Source organism: Caloenas nicobarica, chromosome 1 (genome assembly GCF_036013445.1).
Source record: "Caloenas nicobarica isolate bCalNic1 chromosome 1, bCalNic1.hap1, whole genome shotgun sequence".
Classification (NCBI taxonomy): Eukaryota; Metazoa; Chordata; class Aves; order Columbiformes; family Columbidae; genus Caloenas; species Caloenas nicobarica.
The window spans coordinates 195,937,941-195,954,559 of record NC_088245.1 but is presented as its reverse complement, the minus strand read 5'-3'; the positions used below and the strand labels follow the sequence as shown (position 1 = coordinate 195,954,559).

The 16,619-nt window shown below is 47.0% G+C and overlaps 1 protein-coding gene across 2 annotated transcripts in view; it reads right to left on the bottom strand.

The window, feature by feature from the left end:
* The window catches only part of ZDHHC20 (zinc finger DHHC-type palmitoyltransferase 20), a 45,994-nt gene extending 40,979 nt beyond the window's left edge, over window positions 1–5,015 (bottom strand). For both annotated transcript variants that reach the window (XM_065640674.1, XM_065640684.1), the window contains exon 1: window positions 4,818–5,015. In XM_065640674.1, coding sequence (XP_065496746.1) covers window positions 4,818–4,935 — 118 coding nt within the window. In that variant the 5' untranslated portion in view covers window positions 4,936–5,015. The remainder of the gene's footprint in view (window positions 1–4,817) is intronic.
* Window positions 5,016–16,619: the final 11,604 nt, after the last annotated feature.

Here is a 16,619-nt window from a genome sequence, read left to right as displayed (position 1 = left end):
TTCAAAGCAGTTAAATTTCTTTATTTTGAAGTTCATGAGAGGCACATAAACATAGTTAACTGTTACTAACGATCTAACCTGTTTAAGTTGCTGTTCCCTTTCTTGAAAAGTAACCCTCTTTTCCTACGGGAACACTTTTTGCATGCTTAACATGCAAATGTTGTATTTCACTGCTGATACTTCAGCTTTAGCTGTAGTTGGAAATCAGAAGTTACTGATACACTGCTGATAATATCACCTTGCCATTGCTTGGTAGCTACTGCATTTGCATTTTCAGTAGAGATTTCTTCTGGAGGAGGCAGATGGAATTACTTTCTCTGTGTTTATGCAACAGACTCTTCAAATAGGAGCATTACAACAGATCACCACGTGCTTTTCACATGGACTGTGCTTTGGGGAAATCAGCTATTAACAGGAACTACTGCAGTCTCCTGGAACAGTAAGGAGTTAAATTTCTACCGTTAACATGAAGTTATGAATTCTAAATTACAAACTGCTTTGTTTGCCAGTATTTTAGACACATTAGACATTACACTGTATTAAAAAAGCAAACCTTTCTTCAAGTAGGTGCTATGAAAAGAACACAAAACTAGTTACTCCCGTAGCTTTCAAAATCACATTTTCCCATACTTTGCAGGGTTTGAGGCATGAAAACACTCATACATTTACAAGACTAGGAAATCCATAAAACAAGCCATTCGCCTTACAACTCTCAGCCCAGAAGGGCCAGGACTGCGCTTTTCAGAACATATAGTTCTTGCTACAGAAGTAAAACCTTAACCTGAACAAGATTTTTTTTTTAATAAAACCAGACAATACACCTTAGTTAGGATCTGCAGACAACTCAACCAAAATTAACTTATTTGTCTTCTTCTCAGTGCAGACTGCACTACCACACTCTGCTAGTGTTCTAGCCTGTAGGAAACAGGCTAGCTTCACCCATCGACTCCTACTACGTGTCAGAACAGCGTGTTCTGACCGTTGTCTAGCCAGTCTGTACTACCGTGAATCACCTACAAAAATGTTCAGGATTGGTGATAAGATACAAGTAATCCATAAATGAAAACAGACTGCAAGAGAAGAGCTCTGCTCTTTCTGAGCTTCTGAAGGATGGTGTAAGCAGACACAATCAGTTCAATTCACTAGCAGCATAATACTGCCATTGTTCACAAAAGCAATGTTAAAAAGCAAAACATGTTTTGACAACAAGAAAGAACACATGGAATTGTTTTAAACTAATGAAAAGCTATTTTATAATATCCATTATGTATTTCTAGGTGTGCTTTCTTGCAAAAAGAGCTCTGGGCAAGTTATGTGTGAAAATAAATAATCTAACAGGAAAATGTTCATTCATGTTTTTCTACTTCAAAACGTTCAAAAAAACCTGAATGAGATGTTGCCTCAAGTCTTCTGCAGTTCCTTCAGTTACACGTTCACAGATTTTTACCACTCTGCTGACATTTCCTCAACTAAACACATTTGATGAGGAAGAGCTCTTTTCACCTTTCCAGTTAGCCTAATAGCTAATTTACCTGATGGTTCACAACTACACAGCAGTAGTGGTCTAAACAAGCCATTGTTCACCAGCATACAACAGCAATGCTTCAGAGAGATACAAAGATGCTGGCAGTTTCCATGGGAGGAAAACAAGAGACTAGCTCACAAACTGCCTTTCATCTTATCCACACCAGTCCCCCTCAGTGTTCACAGCCAGTATGCAAGTAATATAATTTAGGGTTATAGGGGAGGCATAACTGAGTAAACACATACTAGCAGCAAATTACTGAGTAAGACTGAGTCAATCAGGCACCAAAAGCAAGACACAGAGGACCTAGCCCAGCAGAGGAGGATGGGGCAGGCAGCTCAGAGAAGTAAAACTGAAAGGAAAAGTAGGATGTGATGAAAGAAGCAGGCCCAACTTTACCATCTTCTGCTTTGATTATTAGGAATCTTTTATAATACTACATTAAGCTTGGCTTCCAGCTTGATCTACGAACTCAATACATATATTTAATCTTTAATACATGAGCAAGGACTGCAAGGAGAAAAAAAAAAACAGGAAGAAGAAATAGTTGGGGGAATGAAAGCTTTCTCTCTTCCTTCTTCCTCGTTAGCTTCATGTCTTAACAGTTATTGAATCTTTAAGAACAACCATTTAAAAAAACCACTGGTGTCTGCGTGGTTTCGATTTCTCTTTCACTCTCAGTATTTACTCGAAATTTTCTATTGTCTCCTCTTTTCTAAAGCTTTCCTTCCGCCATCTGTCTTTCCGTTACACATATTGTGCCCTTTGCCAAAGCCGCAGAAGTGCAACAAGCCATAAGCCCTGCTTCTGCACCTGCTGTACGTGAGCATCTGCAGAGACCAGCGTCACCTCATTCAGCAGCAGTGTGCTAAAGGCATGTCCTTGCTCTTCCTCACAGTACACAGCTCAGTGGTTTTCAAACCAAAATCAAACGTAAGTAGCACTGGGAGAAAGTAAACATACCTGCAAAGAGAAACAGAAAAACCTGTATTTCGCTATAAATCCTCTCTCTGCCAGTTTGAACTCAACTGCAGTGTAAAAGAAAAGCACACAAAGAGAAATGAATGAACAAGGACAACAAAAACCAACAAAAAACCAAACCCACCAAGCAAAAAATCCCAAACTCTCTTTCCTTCCCCTTGACGAGATGATCTTTTATCAGGAGCAAAACCAAAATTCAACAGGCTAAAAACAAACAAAAAACACAAGAAAAACCCACAAAAACCACGAACAAACCCCACAACAGAAAAAACTCACAGAAAAATAAAATGCTTGGTCACCAAGTATGATTTAGACAGGTAACAACTGTAAAATTCAGTGACAGCAATAAAAATAAGTAATTTTCTTATTAAACACCACTTTTTCTTAATAGTCTGTATGTGCCGATGTTAAGAATAAAGCTGATTTGTGAGAAAAAGTGCCACACATCTAGAAACCAGACTTGTAGAAGCGAAAGTTCTTGCATAAACAGGAGACAACCCTCTCAATAATTTTTACACAAATGAAACCCTAATGACCTCAGAAGGGTCTTTGCAGATTCTCTGTGCCTGCAAAGGAGAAATTATTCACCAGCACCCAGCCCTGACCCACTCTGTGATCAAGACACAGAGCTGGGACTTTGTAGGTCGAGGTGCTGTTCCCAGCTCAGAGACCAGCTGTGTGACCCTGGGCAAATCTCTAAATTTTTGTTCTTTGCTTAAGAGAAGAAATGCATAGCCCTAATCTGCCTTTTGTCATACCGGGGAGACTGTAATGGGTACAGAAAACCTTCACACCCCACCTGTAAAATGTGAGTCTATAACCTCCCACAGTCCCTCTCGGGACTACTGTAACAACCACCCATGCCCTAGACCTCCAGTGTTGAAGACTGTCTAAATGTTGGTTCCAAGCGTTTATAGTTTTAGTAACGATTTTCTCAGAAAACCAGTATTATTTACTCACAAAACCAGACTACTAAACCATAGCAATCTGGCAAGTTTGGATACACTGACATATTTGCAGCTCTTTCACATCCACATTTCACATAACAGCTCAAACCCCATTGTTTTACAACTATATTTCTACTATTTTAAGTCCAAGTAACTTTTGGTCTGTGGTTTATGCTCCAGACCACATACACAAAGCTAAAACAAAAGGCTATGAAATACCACGGGCATTCAAAAAGTTATCCGAAACCTAAATCCTCCAGAAAAAAAGTAACTGATTATTTCTAATGACAGGATGTCTTGACAAGCTTGCCCAGATATAAAGTATCTGCAAGCCTTTTATTTCTAGCTAGGGATATCAGAGCACGTATTTTACACAAATACAACTACAAGGACCTACAGACACGAGGTAGACCTATATGAAGCTTAAACAGTTCTTCGTACTTTTTCTTTTCAGCTTCCTTACTTAAACATGCCAAATGCTCAGTAATGCACTCCTTAGTTTTCCTACGCTGATTGCAAGTTTCACCAAGTGAACAAATACTGCACATCACCGCGCTGCTCCGTTTACCCTGCCTGTAGAAAGACAACCTCCTCTTGCACTGAAGCTCCCTCCTGCAGACAGATAAGGGTAAATATCATCCTGACCGACACCTACTGCAAGTCACATTTACATAATGCTGAGCCCTCGTCCAGAAAGCCTTGACGTTGTCTGACAAAACCCCATAAGCCCTAAATCCTTTCCCTTGCCCGCTTAAGTGGGATGTTTCCAGCTTCATTATGCTTCGATGACACTGGGATTCTTAATTAGAAAGGCGGGGGGAGAGGGCAAGGAATAAATATATCCATAAGGTGGTCAAGGAGTTGATACATCATGAAGATTAACAACAGAAAAACAGAGAGGGGAAACTTCTCCCGGGTCGACATGAGGGGCAGAGACCCCACGAGGGCTCTGCAGCCCCCATGGAGCCCGGGGGTCTCTGTCCCTCACCGGCTCCCCGAGGGCCCCGTCCCCAAGCGAAGCCTCCGCACCTCCCGCCTGGGCCTCCTCCTCCTCCGCCCCGTCCCTCACTTCTCCACAGGGAACCCGGGCCGGGACCCGCCGCCATGCAGCACCTCAGGGAGCGCTCCCGCCGTCCTCGCCCGCGGCCCCCGGAGGACAAACAGGCAAACCCGACCCCGGAGGAAGCGCCCGGGGAGCAGGGGGGTGTCCTCTCGCCCTCCTGAAGGAGCGCGTGAGGCGGACGGAGGCAAACGAAACGCAAAGGGGCGCTGGGGAGAAGAGGCCCCCGGAGCAGGGGGGTGCTGAGGGGTCCTCCCCGCCCCGCTGGCAACGCCGGAGCCCGCGACCCTCGCCGTCCACTCACACACACACAGCTCCACCACGTAGGCGTAGTAGGACCAGGCCACGACCAGGGCGATGAAGGCCACGGGCACCCAGGCCAGCACCTTCTGGCAACACTTGAGGACGTGGGACGGCGCCATCTTCCCTGCCGGGCCGCCGCAGGAGGCATCAGCGCCGGCGCTGCAACGGGCGGCGGCTGCAGCTACGGCCGCCGCTGCGAAGCCGGCCCCGGGCGGGCGGGCGGGCGGTCGGGCCCTGGGCGGGCCGCAGTGGGCGGGAGAGGGGCGGCTCCGGCGTCCGCCACCGCCTCCTCCCCGCGGGCGCCGAAACGCCTCAGCGCCCCGCCGCCCTCCGCCGGCACCTCCTGCTGCCCTCCGCGGGAGGCAGGCGAGCGCGCCCTTCCCTCACGGGCGGGGTGGGCCGTGGGGGCTTCACTGTGCACCGGCGGGGCCGTTTCTGGGCGGGATCCTCCGCAGCCATAAAAACTGGTCTGAAACCTCAGCGCTGCTCTGCTGCGGCCCCGGCAGGACAGGCCGGTGCCGGCCACCCCGGGCACAAAGGCGCCGGTCACAGCATCACAGAATGTCAGGGGTTGGAAGGGACCTCAAAAGATCATCCAGTCCAATCCCCCTGCCGGAGCAGGAACACCCAGATGAGGTTACACAGGAGGCGTCCAGGCGGGTTTTGAATGTCTCCAGAGAAGGAGACTCCACAACCTCCCTGGGCAGCCTGTTCCAGTGTCTGTCACCCTCACTGAGAAGAAGTTTCTTCTCAAATTTAGCTGGAACCTCCTGTGTTCCAGTTTGTACCCATTGCCCCTTGTCCTATCATTGGTTGTCACTGAGAAGAGCCTGGCTCCATCCTCCTGACACTCGCCCTTTACATATTTATAAACATTAATGGGGTCACCCCTCAGTCTGCTCTTCTCCAAGCTCAAGAGCCCAGCTCCCCCAGCCTCTCCGCACACGGGAGATGCTCCACTCCCTTGTCATCTCCGCTGGTCCGGGTGCAGCCAGACCCGGGGCCCTGCCGGCTCTCACCTCCTGCTCACCGAGTCCCGGCAGTTACAGGGCTCAAATAGCTTGTTGGATGCAGCAATGTTTATTTCTAAATAACTACAGTACTGCTTTTGGAACTGCAGCTAATGCCCGACAGCTGGGGCAGCACCACGACCTTCCTGAAAGGCATCAGCACCGGCGCTGCTTTGCGGGGCTGATCCGTGCCCGGTTTTAATGTTTGAAATGTCTAGCCTTACTACGGCGTTACTATCGCCTGGGTCCCCGGGCCTGGGGCGGCCCGAGGCGTGCCAAAACCCCGGTGTCCCTTCAAACCCAGAGGCTGCCGGTGCGGTGCGCGGCCCGTCTCCGGCCGGCAGCGGGGCGGCCCGGGGGCGGCTCCCGCGGGGCTGCGGCGCCACCTGGCGGCGGCGGGAGGGGCCGGCGGGGCCCCCGGGGCTGAGGCGGGGCCGGAGCCGGAGCCGGAGCCCGGGCCGCGGGGAAGCGCTGCGTGGAGCATCTCCCGTATGAGGAAAGGCTGGGGGAGCTGGGCTCTTGAGCTTGGAGAAGAGCAGACTGAGGGGTGACCCCATTAATGTTTATAAATATATAAAGGGTGGGTGGCAGGAGGATGGAGCCAGGCTCTTCTCAGTGACAACCAATGATGGGACAAGGGGCAATGGGCACAAACTGGAACATAGGAGGTTCCACTTAAATATGAGAACAAAACTTCTTCTCAGTGAGGGTGACAGACACTGGAACAGGCTGCCCAGGGAGGCTGTGGAGTCTCCTTCTCTGGGGACATTCAAACCCGCCTGGACGCCTCCTGTGTAACCTCATCTGGGTGTTCCTGCTCCGGCGGGGGGATTGGACTGGATGATCTTCCGAAGTCCGTTCCAACCCCTGACATTCTGTGATTCTGTGACCTGGGAGGAGCTGGAGAAATAAAACCCGCAGGGTGAGAGGTGAGGGTTTAACAGCCCAGGAGTGCGGCACGGGAAGAGTGGAGCCCCGAGAGGAGGAGGCTTGGAAGAACCAGCGAGGGGTCGGCTGGTGCGGACGGGCAGAACCCGGGCTCTGGGAACACATCATGCTTGTGAGTGTGACGAGGCTGAGTAGGTGGTAACTGTGCCTTGACAGATGGCAGGGGCAGTTCCTATGGCCTTGCCTGCTGATGAGATGATGGAAAAAATACTAAGATGGGTGTTCAAGAATTCAGAAGACCATGAACATCTCATCTGGAGGGGACGCCCGGGGCAAATGCCCAAGCGGCAGCAACCTGCGTGTGTGGGAATGTGTGTGTGTTGCTGGGGGTGTTAAAGCAGAAGAAGGCAGCGGTGACCTCTGATCTGGACACACACAGAGTAGCTGTGGAGCAGGGAGATGCACCCAGGGACTGTAGAAAGATGGATATCCGTTTGGGATCAGCTCTAAGCTGATGAGCACGCTAGGACGTGAGATCAGGAGCAAGATGGTAAGGAAGGGGGCTGCAAAATTGTAGAGAGTAATGCAAGTAATGCTGTTAAAGAAATTAATTATGGGGGAAGGAGAGAGCTGGTGGAACAGCTTGGTCTGGCCCATTCCTATGGAGAGCTGGAAGGCCTGGGAGGAGTGACTGGTTACATGGATGTCACCTTGGCTGTGGGGACTAGTTGCTCTAGAGAAGTATTATAAAGGACAGAGCAGTCTGGATTTAATGTGAGCTGGGAAATCTTGGGCTGGTTTGCACGTCAGGGATATTGTTAAAGTATTCCAGGTCCTCTAATCTTTATTCTCTTTGTTAAAGCTGTAAAAAACATGCAACAGCTCCTGGCATGTGTTTTCCTGCAAGATCTCAAGGGAGTTTTAACACTTAGCCTCAAGAGAATAGGAACAGATTTAAATGTTACGTGTTCTAATAATGAATATTTGTTAATAGTCATCTCAGAAGTAACAAATTTTACCTTTGAAGGGGTGTGGGATGAATGGAAACAAATGGAACAAATAAATTAGCTTTTTGGATTGGAGCACAATATGGGGCAGGTGCAGAAGTTCCACAGAGTCTACATGGTACCTTTGCAACAAAAGTGATACTAGAGGGATGCAGTTATATCAGCCTGGATATGCTGCAGGTTAGTTTGGGCCAGTGAGCATCTCCAAACAAAATCTGGTATTAATCCTGTAAGTTATGGGGTGATATTAGGAGTGTCAGAAGTATGAAATGAAATGAAATATGGAATGTCAGGAATGAATTTTTCTGGACTACATTCGGAGTGTGAGTCTTCTGTACTGCCTGCCCAGCAAAACTTGCCTGGCGCACTGACTGCCTGGCAAACATCATGTAAACAGGACAGAAGGTATGGGCACGTCTGACAGGTAACAGTCCTAAATTGGTTTGATATTGAGATGCTCCCAGATAAACTCGGGAAGGTGGGGGCTGTACTGGGTTTGTGTGGCAAGGTTTTGGTAGCTGCGGCGGGGTGGAGGGTGGGGTTGGGGGCAGGGATACAGGGGTGGCTTCTGTGAGAATCTGCCAGAAGCTTCCCCAATGTCCGACAAACCAACTCCAGCCTGCTCCAGGACAGTCGCTGCTGGCCAAGGCCCAGCGCATCAACGACAGTGGTAGGACCCTGGGGGAGACATTTAAGAAGTGGCAAAACCTGCTATGGAATAGCAGTGGGAGAGAGGAGTGAGAATATGTGAGAAACAGCCCTGTAGACACCCGGTCAGTGAGAAGGAGGGCAGGAGGTGCTCCAGGTGCCGGAGCAGAGATTCCCCTGCAGCCCGTGGTGCAGCCCATGGTGAGGCTGCTTGTCCCTCGCAGCCCATGGAGGTCCCATGGGGAGCAGATCTCCACCTGCAGCCCAGGGAGGACCCCACACTAGAGCAGGTGGATGCCCGAAGGAGGCTCTGACCCCATGGGAAGCCCATGCTAGAACAGGCTCCTGGCAGGATGTGTGGCCCTTTGGAGAGAGGAGCCCAGGCTGGAGCAGATTTTCTGGCAGGACTTGTGACCCCATGGGGAACCCGTGCTGGAGCAATTCACGAAGAACTGCACCCCATGGAAGGACTCACAATGGAGAAGTTCATGGAGGACTGTCTCCTGTCGGAGGGAACCCACGCTGGAGCAGGGGAGTAGTGTGAGGAGGAAGGAGCAGCAGAGAAAACATACACTGAACTGACCACAACCCCCATTCCCCATCCCCCTGTGTTGCTTGGTGGAAGGAGGTAGAGAATTTGGGAGTAAAGTTAAGCCTGGAAAAAAGGAAAGGGTGGGGGAAGGTGTTTGAAGATTTGGTTTTATTTCTCATTATCCTACTCTGATTTTGATTGGTAATAAATTAAATTAATTTTCCCCAAGTTGAGTCTGTTTTGCTCGTGACAGTAATTGGTGAGTGGTTTCTCCCTTTCCTTATCTCTTATATTTCCTTTCCCTTGTTCAGCTGAGGAGGGGAGTGACAGAGACACTTTGAATGGGCACCTGGTGTCCAGCCAAGGTCAACCCACCACAGAGGCTGGGGGCTGGAATTTTGAATCCCATACAAAGTAATTCAGCAATAAACTTGGGATGGTTGTCTGATGCAGTGACAACAATAACTACCTGGGATAGCCAAAACCGGCATGCAGCTAAAGAGGCTGCCAGTTTAATGGAAAACACTTCTGAGGTGTTCAGTTGAACAGTATCTCTGGCTATTTATTGTACCAAGCACAACCGCTGGCAACTGAAACAGTGAAGGGATCGTTGGATGCTTTTTGCAAGGAGTTAATTCCTTTATCATGGGCAATATATTATAGCAGAGACAGCCTTTTATCTGGAGGGTCACAAGATGAGTGGCGCCAATTTTTTTAATTGGGATTGGAATGGATTGTCAATGATGGGATGGTGGCTTGGGGACTTATTAAGGGAGGGGCATGAGCAGTGAGATGTAAAACCTTTCATTAGCCCACTGAAAGTCATAGGTACGGGGCTGTGGGAACCTGATTTACAAGGGGAATGTGTGCATATAGTAAGACCTCAAGATTGAACAACCACTGTTGGAAGTAAACAGCTTCACACCACCTCCTGAATGCTGTGGAGCACCGTGGGGATCACCGCACATTGGTGGGAAGGAGGCAGAATGGGAACTCCAGTGGTACCTGGTAATGGTGAGGGTTGTATGTGTGAAGCCCCACTCGTGGTGGCAGTGTGGGAGGGTGACACAAGCAGAGCGTTCGTTTGGGATAAGTTTGGGTGGAGAAAGGACAGTACAAGGGCAGTGAAAAAGTGGGTCCAGAAATAGAAAAAATGGGGAAAGGTAAGAACAACAGAGGGACATCTGATGGCAGGACTGTGAATGCCTCCATGCTGTAAGTGTGCTGATCTGCAGACCCAAACCCACTAGGACACCAGGGGAACCCCCTTGGTCAGCCCTGCTGGACACCCCTATCGGCTCTGCCCAAATGACGAGGTGTGGGAGGATGGAGTGAGGAGGGGTCAGCTCGCACCCTGATATACAGCAGCAGGGAGGCAAGAGGAGTAGGATTGTAATGCAGCACCATTGGGTGTCATCTGAAAGTCTGAGGAATGACAATTACTTTTAGAATTGTGTGTGCTTTTAACCATTTAATTGCTCTGTTTGTTACTTAGTAGCGTATTCAGTGAATAAACATGGTACTCTCAAGCCTGCAACTGAAGGGAGTTAGACCAGGGAAGTAAAGCTACAAGCACCTTTTACCAAGCTTGTACTGCGTGTGTGGCTGTTGCTGTGCACTGATGCTTTTCTCATCCCCATTCCCACCAAATTTCCTAACAAAATCCCATGACCCTTCGTGATAAACACAAATCCTAACATGAAGATCCAGAAGCACAGCCAGGAATAAGAACAGGTTTAACTAGCAAAGGATTCACCGTGCTAGGGAAGGCATGAGGCAATCCAACGTGTCCCTCCCTGTCCCAGTCACCCTCGCTGATGCTGACCCCAGTGTCACCCGCAGAGGTATGGCCAGGGCCACGTGCGTGTCGGCAGGACCTGCTTTTGGCACGTGTCGGTACTGAACTGCAGGAACAGCCACCGCGTGTGGTTTGGAAGGGGTCTGACGCCGGCAAAGCTGGGAGCTGTGACATGGCCACATTTCTGTTCTGGGTCTGACAGATGCCTTGGGTGGGAGAGGAAGCCAGTGACAGCTGCACAGACCTGGGGCAGGATGGATGACTTTTGACCAGCTATTGTCCAGTAACATTTCTGTGCAGTGGTTCCATACTAACAGGAATTGAAGTGAAACTGAATTAAACAAGGACTGTGAGGCAGCAGAGAAGCACTGCTTGTCCCAGACGGTCCCCCCCACCCGAGTTACGCTGCATGAGGAGCCCTTTGGCACAGCTGGCAGGAACTAACATCTTCCACTTCTCAGAGCCATCTGGGATGTCTCTGCAAGGACTGCTAGAGCAGAAACCAGCCCCTTGAACAGAAGCCAAGCAGGACAGAAGGAAGCTCTGCTAGAAATCACCGAGCGCCTCTTTGGCTTCAAACGGCCACGCTGCAGCTCATGCAAACTCGGCTGCTTCAGATGTGGGAGGCAGAAGTGATGATACCTGGAGCAGACTCTGGGAAGCTGAACAGCACCTGAGAATGATGTGTTGTAGGAATGGCTGTTCATCTTGCTCGCATCTGATCCCGTAACTGTCAAATAGCTAAAAAAAAAAAGTTGTCCCTACTCCATTTACACACCTCACACCTCTGTTTCTGGCTGCCCACCTGCTTTAGCCACAGAAGGAACTCCACGAGAGAAGTGAAACATTTCCCCTTGCAGACTCAGCACCGGTTGGTGTCTATTGCACAGTCTTCCAGATGTTTGTTCATTTATTTGCAACAAATAGTTCACGCAGGTTGGCAGGAATAGGTGGCAAAATTCTCTGCACTGTAAATTACTGTATCTTCCATTTCAACTTTCTTAAATTAAAAATACAGCTCCCAACATTTGCTATGCTTTTGGTACAGCAAGACACTGCACACACTCCATTTTTTCAGAATTTATCTCTGTACTATTTAGACCTCATAATTTACAATAATTTCATCTCCATTTTGCTTCTGTATTTGTTTCCTCTGAAGAGTTGCTCATTTTAAATGCCAGGAACCAACAAACTCCAGGAAGAAGCATCCCAACCAATAGCCTCCTAGATGGAGACTGATGCAAAATGATAATTTGTCTCATTAGGAACCTTATTACTTGCTCCTGGTAATATCAGACTAATCCATTTTTTGGAGGCTTCTTGTTTCTGCTATATGCATAAAACCAACCAAGATTGTTTAAGTATTTGCTCTTCACATTCTAGTACAGCTCATGTAGCCTTGTGTACACCAGCTGTGAGTGATTATTTGCCCTTGTTTGTGTTAGGTCAAACTTCTAAACTGTGAAGACACACTTTTGCTCAACCAGCATCTTGAAAAATCTAGATTCAGCCATATTGATTCATCCCTTGCTTTCCTAATGTCCTTTTGTTCAGTGATATTCATGTCTCCTAAATCATATTTTCTTGTAATAGCATTTAAAAGAGCTTTGTTTCTTTTAACTTTAGGACCTATCATTTAATTAGTCTCCTTTTCTTTTGAACTCCCCTTTTCTAAAGATGAGTGGCAGAGCATCACATATTGGTATCCTTCCTTTTCAACAGTGAATATAATTATCTGTGCTATGACTCAGCTACCATTGCTCTAGGAATTACCTTGTGTGCATTATTTAAGAGAGGCACACAATGTTTTTAGTAATGTTCACTCATTCTAATAGTATCGATTCCAAAGTAGATTAAAACAGAGTAAGATGCCACATAATTAAAAAAACCCCACCCTGTATCTTGAAAAAAAGAAGAGAAATTTAGCACACTATATTGCCAAATCCTAAAAACAGTTGGCTTTTTGGAGGGGTGATTTAGTTGCTCCATGGGGTAATATTAAAACTGACAAATTTTCCCTAAAGCAGTGGACGAGAGGCACAACAGTCCTGTAGCTCTTCCTCCTCTGCAGGAAATTGCTCACTGCGTGGTTCCAGTTTCGAAATCTACTTCCATAATGCTCAAATGTGTAGAAGTTTTAAAAGAGCTCCTTAGAAGAGTTTTCAGCCTTCACATAAAATAGGACTTCAATTTAGCAAAAAATGTCCAAATGCAAATACTTGTATTCAGGGACCATTAAAGACAATGGAGAAAGGTGGCATCCACAAAGCAAAAGCTGAGTTTAGTGAAGCTCAACATGGAGAAAAGCCACGTCCTGCTCCAGAGGATGTTGCAGGGCAGTTAGCTGGTGTCCCAAATCAGGAGAAAAAAAAAAAAAGTATCTCTACTACAGAATATCCCACCCTCCCAGATTTTCCAATCTGTGTGTCTGAAATGCTGCCAACACAAACCCTTCATTCTGCAAGGTGCAGCTCCTGCTGCCTCCCGCGCCACTTCCACCGCCCGGCCGGCGCGGAGCAGCGGGCCGCCCGCAGCCAGGGCCCCAAGAGGAAAGGACAAGCTTCACATGGGGTGAGCGGGCGTGGAAAAACACGTCTTTTTGCTTTTCAGGGCACGAGGTGTTTCCCGCACCCCTCGGGTTCCCCCGCAGGCCGGAGCAGCGGTCTGGCTCCGCAGGACGGCGAGCAGAGCTCTGCACCGGGGCACTCCGCTTAATGAGCTGAAAACATTATTAACTAAGCCAATACCAGCCTAATGGGAAATCTGTCTCCGCATATGCTGCATAATTTTTATATTATTGAACCAACTAAGGAATTGTTTAATCAACAAAGCCAGCAGGAAACCCTCAAATAGCAGGGAAGAGAAAAGACACGCGTTTGTTTGCTGATTAATTTTGTGCATGCTCATGCTTCTCAGGTTTGCTGTCCTCAACAGGGGGTGTCGACATCCACAACTTTCATCTTTGTGCTTCCCTCAGGACCAGCTGCATCACAGGACCTGTTGCTTGGTCAACTTGGATCTCACTAATAATGGCCACAACATTATTTGAACACATATTTTCTGTTCACGAAGACTGAAGCAGTTTCCTGACCCAGCTGTGACTGTTTTATAGGAAAGATTAAAACTGAAGGCACGAGACGTGCCTGCACTCTCCCATGAGTACCCTTCAATGAGAAGGAAACTGTCTTTTTAAATTCTGATGTACATTTATTGATCCAGTTCTATCCTTAAGTCAAAGTATGGCCAGTATGCCTGAATTTTTAAATACTTCCTCTACATACCTGAGTTTGTTTCCATTCTAGCCCTGTACTGGGCAGTGATCCTTTGTTGTTATACACGCTGGACATGTGAAGCACCATGAAACCATGACCCATGGCCTGTCTTGTTTATCTTACTGTCTTATCTCTGCTTTCTAGATAACCCAACTGTAACCTATGAACTCCTCAGAGCCAAGAAATGGTCTGATTTCTACACCTGAAATTCCACACGAGCTCTGAAACACCTTGGAGTCCAGAGACAAAACATTTATAATTACTTAAATTATAAAAACCTCATGTACTCTCCACCAAAAGCTTGAAATTAAGGACTAACACATCGGTTCCCCCTTTAATACCCGGTTCCACAGACAAGCCAGCGCACCCTGGTGATACCCGAGTTCAGATCAGGCGCTGCAATGTTTCCAGGCATCATCAGTGGCAACCTCTGAGCCCTGAAAGGAGAGAACACACCACTGACGGAGAACATCAGAGATGTGCTTTTGACATGGCCATGTAACATTGTGATAAACCTTTTTTTCAGTTCTTACATGCAAAATATGTACTCCTCATTGTTGCAGATTTTGTTATAACCCACCCACTTGGTTTGACCCTAGAGGGAGTTTTGCTTTTAGAAAGATGCTTGCATAAATTAAGACACCAAAGTTAATTTCTAGAGGCAACCAATGAATTTCTCTTATTTCTAGTATATCATACTGCATTTTTGCCTTTGCTTCTTTTTGAAATGAAGCATAAAAGTACTTAAACAATTATCTTAAACTAAACAAATGGAAAGAAATGTAAAAAGTGTTGTTATGGGGATACAACTAAAATCCTGTAAATGAGTTATATGCTGTAAAAGACTTGTACTCATCCTTGTGTATCCTTTTGAAATATGTTAAATCAATTTTTGAGACTTCTGCAATGTGCAATGTATTCATCTTTATTTCACAAAGCACTCAGACACAATGTTGGAGATTTAAAAAAAATATTTTATTTGGTTGGCATAAACTTTTAACTAAATTGTGTTGAATAATGCTGATGGATGGGTTGCAAATACCACACAGCTACTAAAAGGAACTAAAACATGTAATGCTAAAACTAGGATGATTTCCTTAAAAGACAACGTCAATCTAAACACTGAAGCAGCTCTTTCAACCTAAGATTATGAGAAATGAGAACATGAGAAATTATTTTAAGACTGTTTTGTAAAGCCTTTTGGTTAAGACAAACGAAAATAGACTACAGAATTAAACAGTCTGATTCTTCAAGCCTGAGGGACGAGTCTTCCCGGGCCTTCAGAGGAGTTCCCTCCTGGCTGTACTTTCAGGATAACTTCTTCTGAAAATGTTTCACAACTGCATTTTAACTCCTAATCAATACGAAGTTCATTTAAAAATAAGCATATCTGTTTTCTTTTTCCTCTGAACTTGACACCAAAGGTTTTGCTAAAAAATAAAGCTTGAAATCCCATTTTTAGTAAGTTGCTGTCAAAAGCAGGTACTGCTGATTGCACAAGCCCAGACACAATGAGCAATGAGGAATTAAACTTCTAGATACACTAAAGCTAAATGAATTGACTTTTTCAAAAGAAAACCAAACAGCTTGTAGGAACCAAGTCACTGGTAAACAAAAGAAACCACATAAGCAATACAAAACATCACAAACCTGTTAACGCTTCACAGAATAAAATGTTAAAGAATGATCTCCATTGCAAAGTAAAAATGATTTGCCGAAATAGTAACAGCAGCAAGTAAAAGGCAGCTCTGCATTAAAGCCAGAGCTGGAACACAGCACACTTGGGGTGAAAACACACGCTTTTGTGATACAGGCATGTCTCGCTCGATTGTGTCCTTTACTATTTGGTGACGCGGAGCTGGCTGTGGTACTTTGATGCCAGTCCCGCCGCCCCACGCGTGCTGCCATCAGCTCTCACTCACAGCTCGCATCACCAGAAGATACAAGCAACTTAAGCAACTTGCAAACACCCAGGGGACACCAGCTCTCTCATCTCCCGCTGCCCCAGAGCAGCGCACGAGTTCAGTTGTGGGGGGGAGGCTGAGGTGTTTACTGCATTTTATTTCATTCAGGTGGTTTCCTGGGGAAGTAAAGGGATCCTTGGTGGTCACGGGTACCTGATCTTCTAGAAAGGGCTCAGGACGCCCGCATAGGCATGCTCTTGTTCTAGCGGGTGGCTCTAGGTGCATGTCCACAGATAGCAACAATACAAGCATGATCTCTTTAACGCAATTTAAATTAAAGCTCCAAGTGAAGGCCATGGAGGGAAGAGCTGCTTTGCTGGCTTCTCACTCTGTTTCCCCAGGAGAGCCCACCATGCCGAGGCTCAGGCGGGAGGACTCCTCCTCAGCACAAGCCAGCCTGATGCCTACCGACAGACCAAGTACATTCTTGGTAATCTTGGTACTCCTTAGGTGGGATCTTTATGGTTTCCTAATGCAGTCCCTCCTGTCCCTCACCTGAGGGCTGCTCTGGTATCTGTCATGGAAGGTTCCTCTCTTCTCAAGGCTTCCCTCACCCAAACCTCAAAGAAATGCCACCACCTCCCGTTGAGCTTATATACTACTTCGAGAATAACACAGCTAGTGCCACGCTTAAAAAGGACGGATACTTCCTCAAAGAGTGGTGAGATTCCTTGGTTGTTTTTC